Raw genomic sequence first — 21,666 nt, 5'->3', positions numbered from 1 at the left:
TTATATTTGTACTTTGCTAAGGATAGTAAGTCCTAAAGCATTTGGTAAAATATGGGAGACAATCATAAATTGGGAAAATACTTTTTCTTAGCAGGATACCAATATTCTGCAGGAAAATGGTTGGAGAATCCCAAGAAGAGAGAAAAAAAGTCATTCCCTGTTCTAAACTCTTAATTGGAGAGGCAGAACAAAACAACCCCCACTCCCCCACACACATAATTTTTTAAAGCATAGTCAATGAAAAATGTATTTAATTGCATCCATCAAAAGATGTGTTACAGCCAACAGAGAGGTCAATTTTGATTGACACTAGAGGTTTCCTTTAAAAAGCAATGTCTAAGAAGTTTCTTATGTGAGATTTGAAATAACACTTTCTCCACCTTGGAATGATTATTGGCCTTCCAAGTACTGACCTTGAATCCCTGCAATTTCAAGTCATTTGATGAATATCAAGTTATGTTCAACAGATTACATTTACCAAACTATAGTAGTGGCCTATAGTAGTGCTCTTATCAAATATATATGCAATTTGAACCACCCATAAATATAATATATGATTCAGAGGCAATCTAAAACACTTCAGAATAGAAAAAAACTATAAATATCCTCTCTGAGGGAGGTGGAAATTAGAAAGGACCATGCAGAGCTTCAGGGATGCAAGCCTGGAAGGAAAGCTTCAAGGTCTTGGACCATGTTCTGTTGCTTGATGTGTTTGAAGGTGATATTGCATCTGCTTGTAAAGTTACCAGACTGTATGATATGTGCAGTTTTATTTATGTAGGTTATAGTTTAATCAAAAGTTAAGTGGAGCCAGATGTGGTAGCACATGCCTGTAGTCCCAACAGCTCAGGAAGTTGAGGCATGAGGATCTTGAGTTCAAAGTCAGCCTCAGCAACTTGGCAAGGCCCTAAACAACTCAGTGAGACCCTGTCTCTAAATAAAATATAAACAAAAAGGCTGGGGATATTGCTCAGTGGTTAAGCACCCCTAGGTTCAATCCCTGGTACCAAAAGGGGGGGAAAAAGTTAGGTATTGGGTATATGCACCTGTGTACAGAGTAATCACTTTCCCAGTCTATCTTCAAAGTAGCCTATGGCTACCCTGCTTTTGAGATACTTTTGATTTAGTTCTCCCCTGTCAAAGGAGATAAAAGGTTAACAGCTTAAAAGCAAATACACAGACCTAGAAAAGAAGACCAATATAATCAATTTTAGGGCTTAGTAGTTCAAGAGCTTTGGATTAGCACCCCTGAAAGCAGAGTTCAAGGAACTGAGTCTTTTGATGGTGACTTTATTTCCTCAAAAGCAATTAATTATGTTATGTATATTGTTACAAGGCTGGTGAATTTTTAGAAACCTTCTACAAAGATTAGTTAAAATAAAATATTAATCACTTAAAGGTAAACTTTTTACAAAATTAAGCCTTCCCCCAATGTGGTGAAAAACAGGGGTATTATTGTCCTGCCTTTTAGGGGTATTCTTTTGGCTAAGCTGTGTTTAAACAGGAATTCAATTTAAACAAGTCACCACATTTCCAAATCATTCCATGTAATCAACTCTTTACTTAATGTGGAATCACTCCGAAGTGAATTTTGATTGTAAAGAGACATTATGTACCGATTGCTTCACAAACAATTGGTATGATCAGAACCAGGTAGACAGAAAAGCAAAATGTTAGAGCCAGAAGATCCTTAGAAATCATTTGACTTAGTCCTTCCACTTTACAATGGAGGAAACTTAAGCACAGAGAGGTTGATCCAATTTCCCCAAAGCACATAGTTAATTATGTTATGCCTGATTTACAACCAGACTTGAAATGTTCTCACTTGATAATCTGTCCCCTTCACTCAACTTACCTACAAAGGACAAAGGGCTGGAGTCAGACCCACTTGGGTTCAAATATTAGCTCTTGGATTTGCCAGCTGCTTGTGACCCTGGGCTCTGATGATAGATCCTACCCTGACAGAAAATAATGCCTGGGCATTCATTTGAAAGATACAGACCAAGGGAGGAGGAGAACTGGAGGCTTGTTAACCTCTCTCTTCAGGAAAGAGATGGAGAGACAGGAAGGTCTCCATGGTGGAGACTCTTGAAGCCTGTGGCCATCTCAGCCTCTGGGCCTGACTGCAGGTGGTACACTTTGCTTCTTTCTACCTGCAGAAGTGCTCTTCACCCTGGGATCATTGGTGTGGCATTTGGCTGTGATCCCTTCTTTTAATAGTCCAACTAAAGATGTCGTAGAGCATGGTTTGTACTCCATGTCACTGAGTTCTGGAGCCTTTTGTGGGCTTTCTGCAGTGCTGTTTGCAACTGAGTATAGAATCCTGCCATGGGAGGTAGACAGTGACAAGGCTCCCCTAAACCACTGTTGTGGGAAGGAAAAGTCAGCATCTAGAAGTGTAAAGTAGGCACTTAATGGATGTTGTATGCCACTATCGTTCATCTAAAGCACAGCCTTGCTTTTGGCATTGTCCAAGCAACGATGTCCAAGAACTTTGACCTCTGTGACTTAGACAGGTTTCTTTTTAGAGTGTGCATTATGTAGAAATGATGGCATTGTGCCAGGCGCTGTGGCACACAGTTGTAATCCCAGTGGCTTGGGAGGCTGAGGCAGGAGGATCACAAGTTCAAAGCCAGACTCAGAAGCTTAGTGAGGCCTCAAGCAACTTAGTGAGACCCTGTTTCAAAATAAAAACTAAAAAGGGCTGGGGAGGTAGCTCAGTGGTTAAGCACCCCTGGGTTCAATCTTCAGTGCTCCCTCCACCCCCCACCCCCCCAAAACAAGAAGAAATGATGGCATTGGTAAAAGTAAATGCTAGACAAAGAAAAAAGATAATATTTATTTAGAAACTCAATCTAATTGGAGCTCTCTGTTGATTCATAAAGAGATAAATATGTGATCAAATCTTAAATTTTTTCAAGCCTGAACTTTGGGTTGAAAAGAGGTAAGATCAAGCTCCTGTTCCATCATTAATAGAATATGTCAGAGAGGAGGTGGGATGTAGCTCAGTGGTAGAGTATGTGCTTAGCATGCATGAGAGCCTGGGTTCAACCCTAGCACCAAAAATAAAAACAAAAACAAAAAAGAAAAGAAAGAAAAGGGGTCAATGAACAAATTTTCAGACCATAGTGAGGCTCTGTGTCCTCATCTTTAAAACAAGGTTAAGTTGGTGGTGCTCACCTATTGTTCCAGCTGCTCAGAAGGCTGAGCAGGAGGATGACTTGAGCCCAGGAGTTTGAGACCAACCTAGGCAACATTTAAAAAATTAAAAATACAAATCAGTGAAATGAGGCTGATAATAATACTCACTCAGCAGGTAGTTGTGGAGCTCAAGTGGGAAAAAAATACACATGAGCAGGCAAAAATCTTTGTTAGAGATGAATGTAAGGTGTGGCAATCCTAAGCAGATGTGTTTTCCTCTCTCTCCAGTTTTCATCTTGCAGCTACAAAAGGACACGTGGAGTGCCTCAGGGTCATGGTTGCCCATGGTGTGGACGTGACTGCCCAAGACACTACCGGTATGTGGGGTTTTACTCTCTTAAGTCCATAATTTGACAGCGTGAGCATAGGTATTACAAAAGTTTTATTTTCATTGTGCAAAATTTAGAGTCTGCAGATAGCCAAAAGAAGAAAGCAGAATCACCTTTGATGGCTAGGCTATGGTATGGTTGCATCATCTGTCTGTGCCTCTGTGTTTTCATCTGCTGTGAGCTTAGTCAACTAGAGAACTGTGTGCTTCCTATCTCTCATTTTTTTTTTTTTTTACATTATTTCCTAACACTGAACATATGGGGCAAGCAATATTCCCTAGTTTTTGTTTTTATGAATTACATAATAATATGAAAATGAAGATCTTCACCCCTTACTTACTTCAACACATCCAAATTATCTGGGACTTGGAAGGAAGGGAGGAAGGAAGAAAAGGAAAGAGCACACAGTATACACATAACCATATACATATATACCGATGCTCTCTAAGATTCAGATTCCCTTGTCTAGAGTTTTCCAGCCAACTGGATTTTTTTTTTAAAGCTCCCCAGGTGATTCTAATGTGAAACTAGTGTTGACAAATGATGAACAGGACATATGGAAAGAAGAGGTAGTGTAGTCTAGTTTTTTATAAGCTTTGTTCTCTGGGAAAGAGCCCCTGAAGTTTCCAGCCTGGGATTCCTCCAGTGATGGTCCTAAGAAAAGACCAAAGCAACTAATGATTTTTCACCGATTACACTGGGAAATCTTTGGTTTCTAATACCTTTTTGTTATTTTTTACTGGAAAACAAAATCAAGCTAATTCCAGTCTTTATCTAGGCTTTTCATTAACCTATAATGGATCCTTTACATCCTTCCCCAAAATTAGTCTCTTCAGAGTAATCAATCATCTTGGGAAATCAGTCACGTATTGCAAGAATGCTGTTATTACTCATAACATACCTAGGAAACGTATGTTTCAGAAATGTTTTCAAAGTCTGTGGCATTTAAAAGAAAATAATCTCAGTGGTTGGTGATCTTTAATCTATGAGAATAGTTTTTTTTAGGACAGGCCAAGAACTCTTGAAGTCATGTAAGGTGAATGACACATCAAACTGGTAAAACCATTTTTGGTCAAAAACAGGGAGAGACTGAAGTAACAAGATTTTCCTGAGCAGTTCTACAGATCATTCCAAAAAAGTATTTTGAGAAATAGTAAAACTAGTAGCAGATTAATAGTTTTTCTAAGTGACTGCCTTGAGGGGAACACTAATTTACACTACACTAATGAAAGTCATCTTTAATTTCAAGATCCATTCTGTTTGTCTTACTTTTAAAGTTATACCACATAAACACAGCACAATAAGTCTGGCTAACAACCCTTACCTCTAATGAGGTATTTGACTTCTTTAAGTAGAGGAGGTTTCCTCTTTCAAAAATTCATAATCTAAAAGAACTAGCTTATAGTAAATACACTGGCATGTGTCAAATAGTTCTGTTTTATTGCATTTATTGTTAGGAAACAGATTAGAAAGGAATTCTCTATCAGGACTAAACATCTTCCCTCACTTCTTTTTATTATAGGGAAAAATAAGTTCCTTTAGTAGATGTTCATTGTAGAAAACTTGGGGAGTACAGAAAACTGTAAAAAAGGTAACTAGTGCTTCTACTCCTATCAGAAAGAAAAATGTTACTGTGTTTTTCGTTTGTTTCTTTGAAATTTCCTTATAGATTCTGCCTAGCACATTTTTACATAGCTGAGAGTATATTATACAGTAAATTTCTATTCCTGTTTTTTAATTTAGTATTGTATTGGTACATTTTACCCCCATTAAAAGCTTTTATGGAGCTTATTTATTTGTGGCCACATTACACTATGCAGGTGAATTTGCCATCAGAACCCTAACTTGGTTTCTAGGATCTGGTTCAGTATAAGCAGCAAGTCCTGGATTCCTCAGCTCAGTGTCAACTTCCTTGCAGAGTGAATGGCAGGATCCCCAGAGAAGGAACACTATAGATGGTGCTCAGACCCATCCCGGATGCTTCTCAATGCTGGTCGGTGGAAACTGAAATGGGTCAATCTGCTGGGTGTAGCGGCACATACCTATAATCCCAGTGGCTTGGGAGGCTGAGGCAGGAGGATCAAGAGTTCAAAGGCAGCCTCAGCAACTTGGCAAGGCTCAGCAACTAAGTAACTCAGTGAAACCCTATTTTTAAAATAAAATGCAAAATAGGGCTCAGTATGTGGCTCAGTGGTTGAATGCCTCTAAATTCAATCCCTGGTACCCACTCACCCCCACCCCCACCCCCGCTCAAAAATAAAAGGAAAAAAGAAAGAAATTGATCAATCCTAGAACTCTGTGGCCCTGGGACATTGTCCATATGTTCCATGGGATGGGAAAGTCTCAGAGCTTCCAATCTCTTACCTGTCATCTGATACTCTTTGCCATGAGGCCAACAGACTTCATGGTTTTACTTTGGATTGAATGAGGCACCAGCTACTTCTGATGATTTCTGGAAAGTGCAGAGAGACCACCAGAACAAAAGAAGGAAAGCACTCTATGGTAAAGAGTATGTGGGAATGGGTAGCTGTTGCAGTAACCAGGGCAACCCTGTTCCAACTTTTTCCACCATAGCAAACAAGGTAAATTGTAATGGGCTTTTATTGCCTATGCTGGCAATAAAAGCCCATCTTTTATTGTCTTTGCTCTTGTCTTGACTGTCATGGCTGATCCCTAACTCTTTCTCTCTAAAGATGCATATCTGAATATAAGGGAAGAATGAGGACATAAGTCACACTGTGCCTTAGTGGTCATCAGTAGTCCAAAATATTCTTTACAGTTAGAGGATAAATTAATTGGCTCAGCACTGACAGGGAAGGTCTTTTCGGTAAAACAGCCTTATATATTGCCACATTATTACTGAGATGCAGGCATCTTCAATCTCAAAACCTTGTTAGAGCTGGTACAAAAACCTGTTACATTAATCACACTGTCCTTTAGGGTTTTGGGGGGGGGCGCTGGGGTAACCTTTGAAAATATATTTTACTGACCCCTTTTGTCTTTTTTGTCCACAAAGTCTAAGGATGGTCAAATTGGTACAATTTTTCTATGTTTAAAACTACTGACCAGGTGTAAAGAATTAGGAGCAAAGAACTTCTAGTGTCTTTATCTATTTATTTACTTATTTTAGTTATCTTTCTACATGAAATGCTTGGAAATTTGAGAAGTTTTAATGGGTGGTTTGCAGTCAAATTATGAGCAGAACACTATCATAAGATAAACTTGTGGATAGTTATAGGACAGCATCAATAAGCATATTAGGTACCTTTGGAGACTTCAGTGAGATGGTCAGTATGGGCATCTTAGAGGTGCTGGGCACATACAAGTGCATTTGGCTGCTAAATTTTCATGATTATTGCTCCTTCAACCAGATCACAGATAATGTTTTACTCTTTCAGCTATTGAAAAGGTTCAGATCTTGGGGGCGGGGAGGGAAGAGAGCTTGGTGAGGCAGCTCTGCTCCACACCATGAGGATCCAGATTCCTTTCTGCTCCACCAACCAGGGTCTTTCTGTGATCCCAATGACCAAGATGGTTCCCTGGGAGTCTGTACCCCAGTAGCGTCTGGGTTAAGGCAGGCACAGTCCTTAAACGCACACACCTATTTCTCCTCAAAGCTCACTGGACACAGCATGGACTTGGCCACATCTGGCTGTATGAGAAGCAGGGAAATTCTGGGCAGCAATTTTTCTAGTTAAAAATCAAAGGTGTGCTACAGAAGGAAATAAAAGCAGATTAAATGATTTGCAGTTTCTATCACTCACATATCTTAAATTATCCCTGATTCCTTTGCCCACTTGACTTTCCTGATGAAGATCTAGGGGATTTAGAAGCTGAGGTTTGAAAATGTAAGTAAGGGTCCTTAGTCTTTGCATCTCCAGTTGCTGGTTTAACTTTTATGATTTCTGGGTTGCCTTCTGTTCCATTATGCCCTCTATATATTGCCACTCAATTTTGGCACTGTGTGAAGACACAAAAGATAATTTCATCTTAAAAGTCAGGGAATTTAGACCAGAGACATCAAAAAATGTGCTGTTTATGTGTAATAAGAATTGAATTGCATTCTTCTGTCATATATAACAAATTAGAATAAATTTTTTAAAAAACCTCAGGGACTTTAGATCATGAGGCACTCTGAAGTGTAGCTGCATGTTATACCAAAGTTCATATGTTAATTTGAAATAAAGGAACACCAAAAAGGTTGGTATGATTCAGGGTACTTGACTTGCTATTTATTCATGTATACAGGGAGGTCACAAGGATCACCTGTGCATAAGGCTGAGCATAACCTGGCCTTGAAAATATTCCACATGATACACACAGGCAAAAATATCTTTTGATTCTATGTAAAGCACTGCAAATTTATATTGTGCTTTAAATATAAGGGGAGACTAAGGAATAATTTTTTAACTTTAATAGTAAGAATAAATATTATAAATAAATCTTTTATAATCTGATCTTCTCTCCTGAGAATATAACAATGTGCATGGACTTGTGCTTCCATGATAAAAATTTGATTTACAGATAAGGATTTCTAAGAGTAATGTCATTAAATGTATTTAAAGTTGTTAATAAGAACTAGGGCTGTGGATGTGATTCAGAGGTAGAGTGCTTGCCTAGCATACACAAGGCCCTGAGTTCAATCCCCAGCACCGCACACACACACACACACACACACACACAAAAGAACTAAATACTCTTATAATTTTATTATTTAAATTTATTCTGTATTCTGAAACTATGGTTTTTAACAAATTATTTTAAATCTTATCTTTATAGTTGAGTATCATTTTGTTGTTATTATGTCTAAATATTTTTGTATTATGTGCAGAAACTGTACTATCTCAAACTTTGACTTTTTGGTATTAGTTAGCCATATCTAAATATCACATGACTTCCTCAGTCTTAAAATATATACATGCTCTTGAGAAGTGTGGTCTTAGTCCCCTCAGTTATTCTTCCGGTACATTAATTATCTCTTCCTTGTTTTTTTCCAGCATTGAATAAATGTTCACTGTTTGAAATAGGTTAGAGGAAGGTGTTCCATAGCAGGGGTAGCTGAGCCTTCCTGCTTAAAGCCTCTTTCAATAATGGGACTCTTTGGCATCCTGTCATACTCCAGTAGTCTTGATTTTTATAGCATTAGTCTTTTTGCTTGTAGGCAAAGTTCTGCTGCTATACACCTGAATTAGGGTTGCCTTTGTTATCTGTCTGTAGGGAAGTTGCTTCCTGGCATTCTATATAGGTCCACAGCTCTCTGGGAGCCATTCTTATGCATTGTCCCCTTACAATGAGGTTCTATAACTAATAGAATATATTCTGTCCTGGAAATTTTGCATTGGAAAGGAATTTTGTTTTTAATGTTAGCATTGAAAAACATTTCACTTCAGTGTCCAGAGAATGATTTTTCATTTAGATTTTGGACTATTTCTTTTTCTTTCTTTCTTTCTCTCTTTCTTTCTTTTTTTTTTTTTTAATGGTGCTTGGGATTGAACTCAGGGCCTTAAGCATGGTAGGCAAGCACTATACCACTGAGCTATATCCCCAGCTCTTGAAAAAATGCTTTAATGCTGCTAGTTAGAAAAGCATATCACTTGGCCAGGAATATAAGAATTTTTGCTTCTCTAGAAACACAGTGTTCACATCCAGGTATGATCAGAACACTGGAAGTTAAATGAAAGTCTAATTTTTCTGCTATGATGTATTGTTTAAATGTCCCTACCACATTGTCTTTGGAGAACGTATGCCTTTTTGAAGTGGTTGCTGTTTGTGTAGAACAGCTTTTTTTCATGGCATGGACAAAAGCTTAAATGTACTACATAAACAAGTCTCCAACTTACAATCAGGACGTGTTCCAAAAGTTCATTTGTAAGGCATTTGTTTAAAATTCAGAATGTGCTTGTCCTTAGAAACAATGTATAAATGATGGCTGGGGAGTCCAAGCTGGCCCACTAAAGCCTATTTAATGCATAATGTAACTAAAGTCGTGCTATTATGCTTTATTCATCTTGGGGAGGGGTGTCTTGTGCAATAAATGAGGGCAAAGAAGAGAATATCTTCATCTTCCTACTTTCAAGGACCTCTTTCCTCTTATTTCTTAGCCTCCTTCATCCCCATCCTTCTGGAGAGGGGCTTCTGCCTTGTGGTATTCTACCCCAACTAATAACACCCCTCATGCATACCATTAAGAGCTCTTAGCACCTCTACTGAGGAATAGAAGGGATCTGTTCTTTTGAAGTTACAGACTTTTGTGCAGCTCACCATGATCCTATGACCCTCTGATCTTAAATATGGTGTTTTCTAGCCATGTGACCTCTAATTAGTAAATTCTGATTGGTTTTACAGAATGCACATCATTCCAAAAGGGGAACAGTATTTTGGAACTGCATCACCATAAAAAAGAAATTGTCTCTCTAAACAATTGGTTCTCAGCTGGGGATGATTTTGCCACCAAGGGTTATTTGGCGATGTCTGGAGACATTTTCAGTTGTCACAAGTAGACATCTGGTAGAAAGAGTCCAGAGTTGTGACTTAACTTCCTATAACATACAAGACAGCTATCCACAGCGACTATCTAGCTTAAATACAAATGGGACTGAGGCTGAGAAATTCTGCTTTAAGCCTAAGTGTGAGTTTTCTACAGGTGTTATAGTGGAAATATCTTGGTCAAATGATTTGGGAAATGTAAGCTATGAGTTTCCTAGGTATATTGGGTTGACTGGCCCCTCATTGTAGACATTTGAAATTAGCTTAGCCTCTAAATCAAATTAACAAGAAAATATATTGACAGCCTACTGTGCACAGCGATATTGTAGGCAATAGAGATATAGCAGGTTATGACACAGAAAGTTCCTGTTGTGACCAAGTTTATATTCTAGTTGGAGAAGGGGCAATTAACTATGTAAATGTGTAACTGTGTGTAACTATATAAATGTGTGTCTAAGAGAGGTTTGAAAGGAGTGATAGAAGGTGCAAGGTACTATGAAGAATAAAGAAATAAAGCAGGGAGTGAGGATAAAAAGCATCAGGGAGGAAGTGGAATTTCCTCCAGTGGAGGAATATGGCCTCCCATGGAGGTGATTGAAAGCGAGCTCTCTGGCTCTTCTAAGGAAGAGAACCCAGGCTAAACCTAGAGGAACTGCAAAGTCCCTGGTGGGGCTCTTCTGACCCTTAGGCTACCCCTAAGCCCCTCTCCCATAGAGTCCTACAAGCCCACTTGGCAGTGGGTGGAGTTGGTTAGAGTATTGGAACCATCCTTGAAGTTATCTGACCATCAAAACACTGATGCCTCATGTTGGAGTCACGAAGGGAACTTAAAGAAATGCTGCTTTAGTGGTCTGTTGTTTTCCAACTCTTCCCCTTCCTCCACTCAAGAACTTTAAAAATCTGAAAGCTCCTGGGAATGGCCCGTCAGGACCAGAGTATGTTTGAAGAAGAGGGAAATGAGGAGTTGAGTAGAGATTAAGTTTGTGGGCCTCTGGTATGTTCTCTGCTGCCCAGTAGGCTTCGTGTTTTGGGGTTTCTAGGCCTGGGGTGGTCCTTGCCTGGTGTGACGGTTGTGGACACGGGACATTTGGCACACACATTGACAGCTGAAAGCAGAACTTCCAAGCCTCATGTCATGAGTCTACCACAAGCTTCTGGCCTGGGGCTTAATTGCACCCTAAGAGAACAGCACTTGGAGCCTGTGAATGTTATCCAGTGGGCGGATGCTCTGTTTTCTCCCCACATTTGTGGCATTAAAGAATGTGAGGCTTTAATCTCCAGAGGAACAATTCTGTCTTTGTTAGAGAACAATATATTTCCTCATAGTTGTCTTCAGTACAGAGACGTGAAAGAGATGTGAAAAGTGTGGCCTTTTCCCCCCAACTTTTGCTTTTCAATCCCTTTAGGACACAGTGCTTTACACCTGGCAGCCAAGAATGGACACCACGAGTGCGTCAAGAAGCTCCTTCAGGTAAAAGGCAACTTGAAATTATGTGTCATTTCTAAAAGGTGACCTTATCCATGAAAAAAGAAATACCTCTACACACACACACACACACACACACACTTTTAATACTGTCTCAGAACCCGGGTTTCCTACATAACCTCCTTATTGACAGGACAGTCAGGGAGAAGATTGTTTCCATAGCAACTCCCCTGGCAGTGAAGAGGATCCTAACCAAAATTTGGAGTGTCTTCCTAGGAATAGCCTCCTCCCCACACTTCAGTCAATTCTTTTTTTTCACTTTTCTGCAGGATTTGTGACCTCTATGTAGTCAGTTTTTACAAACTGCTGGAAATCCCCGCCATACTGGATCTCTGGTGTCCTGGTATTCTCCTCTATACGTCATTAGTCAAGTGCAGCTCTTCTTGAGAAGCAAAATTTCAACCATTATTTCCTTGTATATAACTTGATGAGCTTTTAGTTCTTGATTCCTGTTTCAGTGTTTGGTTTTACTCTTCTTTAGAATTATAAGCCAACTCCATGGTTTGATAACCTTGCCAGGAAGTTTATAATGATGCCTTAAGGTGATGACATCCATAAATCTATAAAAATGTATATTCAATGAACCCCTGATAGCAGTCCATACAGTTTTGTCCAGCTGTTGCTAGTCAAAATGCAAGCTGGCTGTTTTCAGGAACAGCAGAAAGCAATAAAATACATGTTTGGAGTACTGTCTGTTCTGACAAGCTGTTGTCTCAGCCCCCACAAGCACTGTTTGGGACCCAGCATCTTGCTTTAATTTGACTTTGAATCTCTAATGCAGAGCTGTGGTCACATCCTTTGACTTGTCTGCTCGGTTGATCATGTAGCTTCCTGTCTTGCATTACATGCTGCTTGCTACTGCCAATTCCAGGAATGTTTAATCTTAACAGGTCATTGAAGCAAAACTCAAGAAAAATAGAGCAATGTCTGTGGTGCTATATCATAGGGCTTCCCCTTGAAGACACTGAACAGTGAGCTTTTCTTACCTGCCTCCTCCGGGCCACACAATCTGAATAGATGAAGATCACTCTCTTGCCTGGGTGCTCTGCATGTATACCTTCCCGTGTGTGTGTGTGTGTGTGTGTGTCTGTCTGTCTGTCTGTGTATGTCTGTGTGTTTTAAATCTCCATTCCCCTCCTAGCTTGGCTATCCAGACTTTGCATCTGACTCTGATTTTAAGGAAGATTTAACCTGACAAGCTGGAAGTCCTTGTGGGCAAGGACCAGATATTCTAGCCTCTAATGTAATTTTATATCTGGTTGTGCAAATGGGTTGGTTTTTCTCTGGAATCTTTGAAGCCTTTAAGCAGTTCCTTGTGCTGTTCTAAAATTAGGCCAGAGCTTGGTAAGTAGTAACTTGATCTCCATTCTTCTTACCACTAAAGGGCAGGCATTTCACTCTAAGGTAGTTTGATCTTCCCTCTTCCAACTTGCAAATTGTCTCACCAGTGTTCTTCCTGGGTAGTTATGCAAACATCAGCCTTCCTATTAGGTCACTTTCCTTGAACCCTGGACCCGTCTAGTCAGTTCTTCACCTCTTGGAAATCCAGGCTCTCTGTGATGTGACCTCCTGGTCTCCTGCTCCACCCTCTGCATTTAGTGACTCCTTCCACCCTCTGCATTTAGCAACCTTTCTGAGCTCTCTAGGCCTTTGCTGTAATTGTCTGTGAGCTAGAGATATTTCCCCTCTCCAGTAAACACCAGTTAAACATTCTGTCTTCTCAAGGCAAGGAGCACAAACAAAGCTTTAGAGATTCTACAGATTCAAGTGAACTCTCCCCCTCCCCCTGAGTGCTGGCTAGTCCTCCTACCCTTTCATGTACCAAATGGTCGCTGGGCAGTAAATATACGCATTAAACGTAAACTCACAGAGGAGTCACTATCTTGGTGGAGCTCACTGACCTGCAAACACAGGCACAAACACACATTACAAATTGCAAAGCACTAAAGAGGAAGCCAACAGGGTACTGAGAAGTAGCAGTTCAGGGCAGCCTCATGGAGGAGATGATATTTAAGCTGAGATCCCTAATATGCAAAGTGTCAAGGGGAATGCATTCCTAAAATAGCAAGTGCAAAGGCCCCAAGGCAGGAAAAATACTCATCAGGGAGGAAAGAAAGCCAGTGCATGAGCCAGGGCAAGGCAGGTGACCAGTAAATGTGTCACAGAAGGCAGGGCCTTGTGTGTTTGTGATAGGCAGACTGCAATTAATCCTAAATACAGTGTGGAACTGTTAGAGGTTTATAAGTAGACAGTGACATTCATAGTTCTAAAATATTATTCCTATTGTGTCAAGAAGTTATTCAGAGGAGAAAAAAACAGAACTAGGGAGACCCACAAGGAAGCTATCTTAGCTGTCCAGATAAGAAGGTGCTGGCTTAGACAAGGGTAGTGGAAACAAGAAAGAGAAGAGGTAGATCAGAGGTATGGTTTCTAGAAAGGATTGACAGGACCTAATGACTCATTAGATGTGGGAGGAGGAATAGAGGAAATCAGAGATGACTCCATCCATGGTTTCTGACTTGTTGACTAGATGGAGGATGGTGTGGTTCAGGTGTGGTAAACGATGGGGAGGAACAGGTTGGGCTTGGAAGAGGGGAAGTTTTGCCTTTGAAGTGCTTGTAAGACATCAGTGAAGTAGGCGCAGTGGGTTATCAAACCTGGTGCTCACAGGTGACATCTGAGTAAGATTGCACATTCTGACAGGTTGAAATCCTGGCCCTGCTGTTCACTGTGGCCTGATAAATTAACTTCTTTATGCCCTAATTCCTTTGCCTGAAAATGGTAATAGTAGCATCTATCCAGGGTTGTTAGGAACCGTAAAGCAATTCTTTGAACACAGCTGGGTGCATGATAGCTCTTACTTACACAATACTTATGTTGTTGTTATTGGTAAGATGGACATTGGGAGTTCCTAGCCTCAACTTCTTGACAGAATTTCAAGCTGCAGGTGTGGATGAGATCACTAAGGAAGAGTGTTTAGAGAAAGAACAGTGAAGAGGCCCCAGGTTTTATGTCTGGCTGGAGGAGGAGGAGTGGTCAGAGCAAACAGAAGTTTTCCAGGCAGGGACTTGCATTGCTGAGAGGAGGACTATTTGATGAAGAGGGAATGGAATGCCACTGAGAGGCTAGTAAGAGGAGGACAAGAAGGCTATTGGGGTTGGAAACTGAAAGGAGGCTGGTGACCTCCGCTAGGTCCATCTCCATGGAGACACCCAACTCCATGGCTGGCACTCAACTGCAGTGGACTCAGGAGTGAATGGAAAGCAAGAAGTATCGACTGCATGTTGGCAATTCTTAAGAGAGCTGGTTTTATGAAGGGGGAAAGAGAATTAGGTTAGGCAATGGAGAGAAAGATAGGATCGAGGTGAGAGATGCTAGAGCATGTTTGTTAGCTGGCCGGGGCTGTCCAGTGGTGACAGAGTGATGAAGTCAGAGGAGGAAAGGGCAGGCAAAGCAGCAAAGGATCAATTGGCTGCCTAGGTCATGATTATTTGGTTAGTCTCCAGCCCCCCCCCCCCAAAAAAAAAAGGTGGTAGGAGTACAGCAACTGGAGCTTGTTCCCTTCCTAATAAGACATCAGACCTTACAGGAAAAGAATGAACTGAATAAAATTCTTGCAGGATATTCTAATATACATATTTACTATTTTTGTCTTATAGTCTAAATGCCCAGCCGAAGGTATTGACAGCTCTGGGAAAACAGCTTTACATTATGCAGGTAACTTTCCTTCTCTTATTTGTCCTCTTCTGTCATAAGAAACACTAATTTTCCATTGTCTTTATTCAGGCCATTAACCTTACAATACTATTCCCAGGATTGTTTTCTGTCATCACTCCTAGACTTTCTCATTTTACTCAGTTTGAAAAACATGTTGAGCTTTACAAGGAACACATCTAAAATTCATCAGTTGCCTGCCACACAACCAGAAAAGGTTGTCATGGTTAACTTATTTTAACTAGGATTGAGGATGTAGCTCAGTAGTACAACGTGTGCACAAGGTTCTGGGTTCAATCCTCAGCACCAATTATTTAATTAATGTGTGTGTACATGCAATTGATTTATCTATATGATTTAAATCTCTTTTTAAAGAGATAATCAGAAGTACTAGTGGATTCAGGTTTTCTGTGATATAGATTTTTTGATTTGGTGATCATGATGGACATCAATCTATTCTATTTGTCAACATTTTGTTTTAGCATCTGTCATGCAGCTGAAAGTGACAAACGTTGACACTGAGCTCTCAGGCAGTTAGGTGTAAAAATTCTTTTATTGATAATTGTGGAAAAGCTAAGTCTTATGAAAAGATAAAACAAATGTTTGCCGAAAGGTAGTTGAAAGTGACTGGCTGTACGTCCAGGTAACTCTGAAATGAAGCAGTAATTTTCAAATACCTCTTACTTACCTTCCTAATACCATTTCTGTTGAGTGCAGCTTGAGTGAATGTTTGATTCCAAATCAAACACAAACTTCTTAGAGGCGTTGATGCCCTTGGTTATGTGAGTAGCTTTGTGAGTGGATGATGTTTGTGTTTTCCCTCCCTCAGCGGCGCAGGGCTGCCTACTAGCTGTTCAGGTCCTCAGCGAACACAAGAGCCCTGTAAACCTCAAAGACTTGGTGAGTACCCGGTGGCCACTAGAGGTGAAAATGGACAGTGGTTTCTAGAGCATTCTGAGAGTCACTGAGACTTTAGAGACCCAAGTATCTTAAAATTTCTATTGCTTTTCAACCCAGGTCTTCTTCTGCAAAATGGTTTTCTGTATTATACCTCCATTGGTCTATAAATTATTAATTCATTTTGCAGCATGCACTTCTTTCCTGTGTATATTTGTTTCTAAATATATACATGTATTCTGCCATCAACCTGAATATGAATAAAACTTACTTTGTTGATTTGTAAAAGTAAGAAATAAGTCCAAATGGAAATTCTGATTATTTTCTTTCTGTCCCCCATGTATTACCTTGGAAGCCTTTTGGTTAGAATTTTCCAACTTTGAAGACAGAAATATTTCTATCCTATTGTAACCTCACAGGGTTATTTAGAGAATAAATTTACATGCCTTCATGTACGATTACAGAGTTAAATTTCATGTTATAGCTTGATTGACATGTATGATGTAAAGTGACTCAATAGACTGTAAATAAATCCATATTCTGAGTCTTATTAGTAAGGGTTGAACATCCCTAATCCAAAAATCCAAAATCCTAAACACTGCAATTTCTGAAACTTTTTGAGCACCAACTTGATGCCACAAGAAGCCTGTTCCACACCATGAAACTTTGTTTCATGCACGTAATTATTAATAATGTTGGATAAATTACTTCCAGACTATGTTTACAAGGTCTTCATGAAACATAAGTGAACTTTGTGTTTAAACTTGGGTTTCATCCACAAGGTATCTCATTATTTATAGGCAAATACTCCAAAATCCAAAAACATCCAAAATCTAAAACACTATTACTTCATGACCAGAAAGTACTATAACTTTATAGAGACAATGCCTAGTATTTTTATCAGCTGTTTTCCTGCTACGCTCAAAAGACCTGATAAGAACACTTCGGGGAGGAAAATCTAATTTTGGGCTCATAGTTTCAGAGATCTTTGTCCACAGATGGCTTTGAGGTGGGGCAGAATATCATGGCAGAAAGATGTGGCAGAGGAAGGCAGCTCAGGACATGATAATGAGAAAGTAGGTAGAGAATGCTGCTTAATAAGGACAAAATATAAACCCCAAAGGCACGCCCCTAGTGACCCACCTCCTCTAGCCAGACCTTACCTGCATACCATTACCACCCAATTAATCCCTACTGAGGGATTAATGCACTGATCAGTTTAAGGCTCTCATAATCCATCATTTCACCTCTACACTTTCCTGCATTGTTGCACACACATGAGCCTTTGGGGGACACCTCATAACTAAACCATAACACTTGAAAATCTGTCTGAAATTGTACTATAAGACTTAATTCTGCCAGGTGTGGTGGCATAGCCCTGTAATCTTCCCTGTTTGAGAGTCTAAGGCAGGAGAATCACAAGTTTAAGGCCTTACCTCTTAGAGAGACCCTGTCTCAAAATAAAAATAAAATAAAAAGGGCTGAAATATAGTTCAGCTCAGTGATAGAACACTAGTGAGGTCAATCCCAAGATAGAAGTAGAAGGGGGAAAAAAAAGATTTAATTGTTAAATAGCAATTGTACCTTTTTAAATCCCCATTTTTAACATAGGTTAGGAATATTGTGGTTAATCTTTTTTTCTTTTTCTATGTGAATGTTTTTAACTTAAAAATTACTGGTGACTTGCCTGTGGGGTATGTTCTCCCCACAAAAGACAGGATAATACATTTTCTTTCCCGTTTGTGTCATTTTTATGAGGCTCTCCTCAATCCGGATTATAGACATACTTACCTATATGTTCTTGTATTTTTCTCATTTGTTTTATATTGCAATGTTTTCATTCTCAATCCATTTGATATAGTTTATATACAAGTTGGGGATCTAATTTTCTTTTTCCAAAAGGATTGCTAATTGTCATGACAAGTTAAGTAATTCTTTTTTATCCATCTTTTATCTTGTCTTGTGTTAATTTGTTATGTTTTGGCACTTATTAAAATTATGAAAGGTACACCTTCTGAGAGGAGTAGAATGACAGCGAGTAGGTAGTTCACTGGGAAAAAGCTGCCTAGAGCAGTAAGTCCTTTTGAGCCATGCGGAGACAAGTCCTTCATTTCTCCAGAATCATTCTTCAGTACATGATACTCTTGCCTTAAGCCTGAACACATCTTGAGTTTAATACTTTTTCCTGTGATCACTCAGACTCAGTGACAGCTGAGGGAACAGGCAAGCAGCCCAAAAGGTAAGGCTTCTAGGGAAATGGTAACAGAGAAATTCTACAAGAGTTGGCCATGATGTAATGGTGGCCATAAAGGGGCCTAAAATATCATGATGGATCAAATATTACACCAGCAGTACAAGTCATGGGGGTACCTGGGGAAAGAACAAGGGTCTCTGTGATTCTGGCATTTGGTGTTAAAGTTAAAATCTAAATCAGAGTTTGTCTCCTAGGATGGGAATATCCCGCTGCTTCTTGCAGTACAAAGTGGCCACAGTGAGGTCTGTCGCTTTCTCCTGGATCACGGAGCAGATGTCAATTCCAGGGACAAAAACGGAAGGTATGCATAAACAGGCAAAAATCATGTGACTTAAGTGATGCTGACATTCTGAGTCTTTCACAATATCATAGCAGTATTTTGAATGGTTTGTTATAATGTGTTTTAACTTGTTTCTTTTTAAATTTTCTACCTTGTTGGTAATCAAGAATCTCTTTCCACTTAAAAATAATGTTTCCCAGACTCTGAGCATCATTGCTGACTGATGAAACCATTAAATATCAAAGTCGATTAAGCTATTTCTGTGTCTTTTCATGAAAAATAAGTAAACATATTGGTTACTTTTGAGAAGTCTTCACATTGTACAGGTTCTGTAAAATATTTGAGGTACAAGGGTAAGGTTTGTGGCAATCATTAAATACTATCGTTTTATATCAAACAGTACAGTAGATTGTTTCTATGTTATTTGACTAACTATGGTTTAACATTTAGATTTAATTTGCAGTTTAAAAATAAATATACCACCTAATTTCATCTTGATAGCATTTCATTTTGAATTTCTCAGATGATTAAGTAAAGGTTCTTTTCCCTGTTTTCAGGACAAAGAATTTCCGAGGAAAGAGTTTTACATTTATTTAGTGCTAATTTTGTGTCTCCCTTTTCTTTAGAACTGCTCTCATGCTGGCTTGTGAAATTGGCAGCTCTACCATCGTGGAAGCCTTAATTAAAAAGAGTGCAGACCTAAACCTTGTAGATTCTCTTGGACACAATGCCTTACATTATTCCAAACTCTCAGAAAATGCAGGAATTCAAAGCCTTCTATTATCGAAAATCTCTCAGGATGCTGGTATGTGAAAGAAAATAGTCAATGTTGTTTTAAATTCATGTACTCCATTTCCCCCAAAGGATAAAGGAATTTGTGCAATATATATTTTATTATTCTTTTAAACATAGGCTTGAAGAAAAATGAAGTGTTAAATGTTGTGTATGATGTGTGTGTGTGTGTATGTGTGTGTGTTTCCACCCAAAGCAAATATGAAATATGAGTCATTATGGTTCTTATGGTAATTTTCTTTCACTTTTTCTTCTTTAGACTTAAAGACCCCAACAAAACCAAAGCAGGTATTTATCTTTTGGGGGTAGGGATGTTTTTTATCTTTGTTTATGAGTATTTGAAAATGTTTATAATAAACTTTATAGTTTACTAGAAAAGTGATGATGACTACCTGGTGTGGTGGCATATACCTACCGGTGTATCCCAGAACTCAGGAGGCTAAGGTAGGAGGATCAAAAGTTTGAGGCCAGCCTCAGCAAATTAGTGAGACCCTAAACAATTTAGGAAGACCCTGTCTCAAAATAAAAAAAAATAAAGCCAGGTGTGGTGGTGCATGCCTGTAATCCCAGCGGTTTGGGAGGCTAAGGAAGGATTGCAAGTTCAAAGCCAGCCTCAGCAAAAGCGAGGTGCTAAGCAACTCAGTGAGAGCCTGTCTCTAAATAAAATACAAAATAGGGTTGGGGATGTGGCTCAGTGGGTGGGTGTCCCTGAGTTCAATCCCCAGTAACTCCACCCTAAAATTTAAAAAGGTAAAAATAAATTTAAAAACAGTCTGGGGATGTAGCTCAGTGGTAAAGCACCCCTGGGATTAATCCCCAGTATCAAAAAGAAAATAGAAAAGTGATGATGACTATGTGGAAGATACTTAAGGAGTGCAATGTCTTTGGAATAAATGATTCATTATTATGAGGTGGTAAATGTTTTCTTAATGATTTACCTTATTTCAAAAGCATATAACTTTAAACTTGCTACCTATATATTCATCTTTTTCTGAAATGTACTAATGCTTCCCACTGGTGTGAAAATGTTTGATGTGGTTTAAACACTGAGACTGAATAACAATATTTTAGCTACTTGTAATATCACATGGACTACAGACCTATAGTCACAAAAATGCTAGCTATTTAATGAAAATAAGAGATTGAACTTTTCCTTTTATTTCTTTTCCCCCCTAAAATTTCACCTAGAGTTAAATGCTTGTATTATCATATGAACTACATACATAGGAAAATCTTAAATACTTAATGAAAATAAGACATTTAGCTTTTCCTTTTATTTTAATTGTTTTTCACCCTAAAATTACACTTAGTATTACTTGGAGTAGAAATTTAGACGTTTGCCCTGTTATTTTGGAGTTTTTCTAAAAAGCATGTTGTCACTATTAATTTAAGTTTGGTTGTTCTATTTATGTATACATCAAGGTTCTTAAAAAAATTATAGACAACAAGTAATACTGAATATATTATGTGCTAAATGCATTCCTTACCAATAACTTTTAGAGATGAGGTTCCCCCTTTCCCTCATGTTTACTTTCTTTAAAACAAAAGGTGGGTGGTGGAAGTCATGCAGAGATGTGGGAAAGCCTGGTGTTTTGCATTAAGATGGAAAGTACATGTGAATGTAATCTGGGTTCTGACTATGGTAGACAACTCTCGTCCTCTACTTTCCCAGTTTTCCACACCAACTTAATCTGGTTTTGTCTATGTTTTTAATCTTCTTGCTATGAAAGCATGGACTGCTAGAAGAAAATGTAGAGCATGCATATTACTGTATTTTTATGTTGATAACAGATTCCAGGTCTTGATGGATTAAGAAATGCATGGACTATAGAGGTTTTTCTCATTTGTTTGATGAAGCTACTTGCTCAAACTTTACTAACCTAACTAACCCACCTCCATTCTTTGGACTGTGATAACTTTCAGCATGATCAAGTCTCTAAAATAAGCTCAGAAAGAAGTGGAACTCCAAAAAAACGCAAAGCTCCACCACCTCCTATCAGTCCTACTCAGGTAAAAACCAAAGCAAACCAGCAATCAATAAGCAGAAAAACAACAATAGTTTCATCATTTTGCGTTTAGGTCACAAAGTAATGTTTTAGACCTGACCCTTAGCGCACATTTAAAATTTTCTTAAATTTTGTAGATTACAAATTGTGATAGGAAGTATTTTGATAATTAGTATGGAAACAATGTTGACTTTTATCTGTTTCAAAACTGGAGGATTAAA

General features: G+C 38.9%; 1 protein-coding gene across 5 annotated transcripts in view; it reads left to right on the top strand.

Annotated features, from left to right (window-relative positions):
* Rai14 (retinoic acid induced 14) overlaps positions 1-21,666 on the top strand; it is a 135,298-nt gene that overhangs the window by 98,484 nt on the left and 15,148 nt on the right. For 4 of the 5 annotated variants that reach the window (XM_046422233.2, XM_046422236.2, XM_058572086.1 and 1 more), the window contains 8 exons: positions 3,430-3,518; positions 11,423-11,487; positions 15,162-15,219; positions 16,046-16,116; positions 18,562-18,668; positions 19,274-19,452; positions 19,699-19,727; positions 21,363-21,449. In XM_046422233.2, coding sequence (XP_046278189.1) covers positions 3,430-3,518; positions 11,423-11,487; positions 15,162-15,219; positions 16,046-16,116; positions 18,562-18,668; positions 19,274-19,452; positions 19,699-19,727; positions 21,363-21,449 — 685 coding nt within the window. The remainder of the gene's footprint in view (positions 1-3,429; positions 3,519-11,422; positions 11,488-15,161; positions 15,220-16,045; positions 16,117-18,561; positions 18,669-19,273; positions 19,453-19,698; positions 19,728-21,362; positions 21,450-21,666) is intronic. The other variant, XM_046422237.1, reaches the window with a different exon arrangement.

This window comes from Marmota monax, unplaced genomic scaffold, assembly GCF_021218885.2.
Source record: "Marmota monax isolate L192 unplaced genomic scaffold, Marmota_monax_Labrador192_F-V1.1 WCK01_AAM20220418_F8-fsc00077, whole genome shotgun sequence".
Lineage (NCBI taxonomy): Eukaryota > Metazoa > Chordata > Mammalia > Rodentia > Sciuridae > Marmota > Marmota monax.
This window is presented reverse-complemented; position numbering and strand designations above follow the sequence as displayed.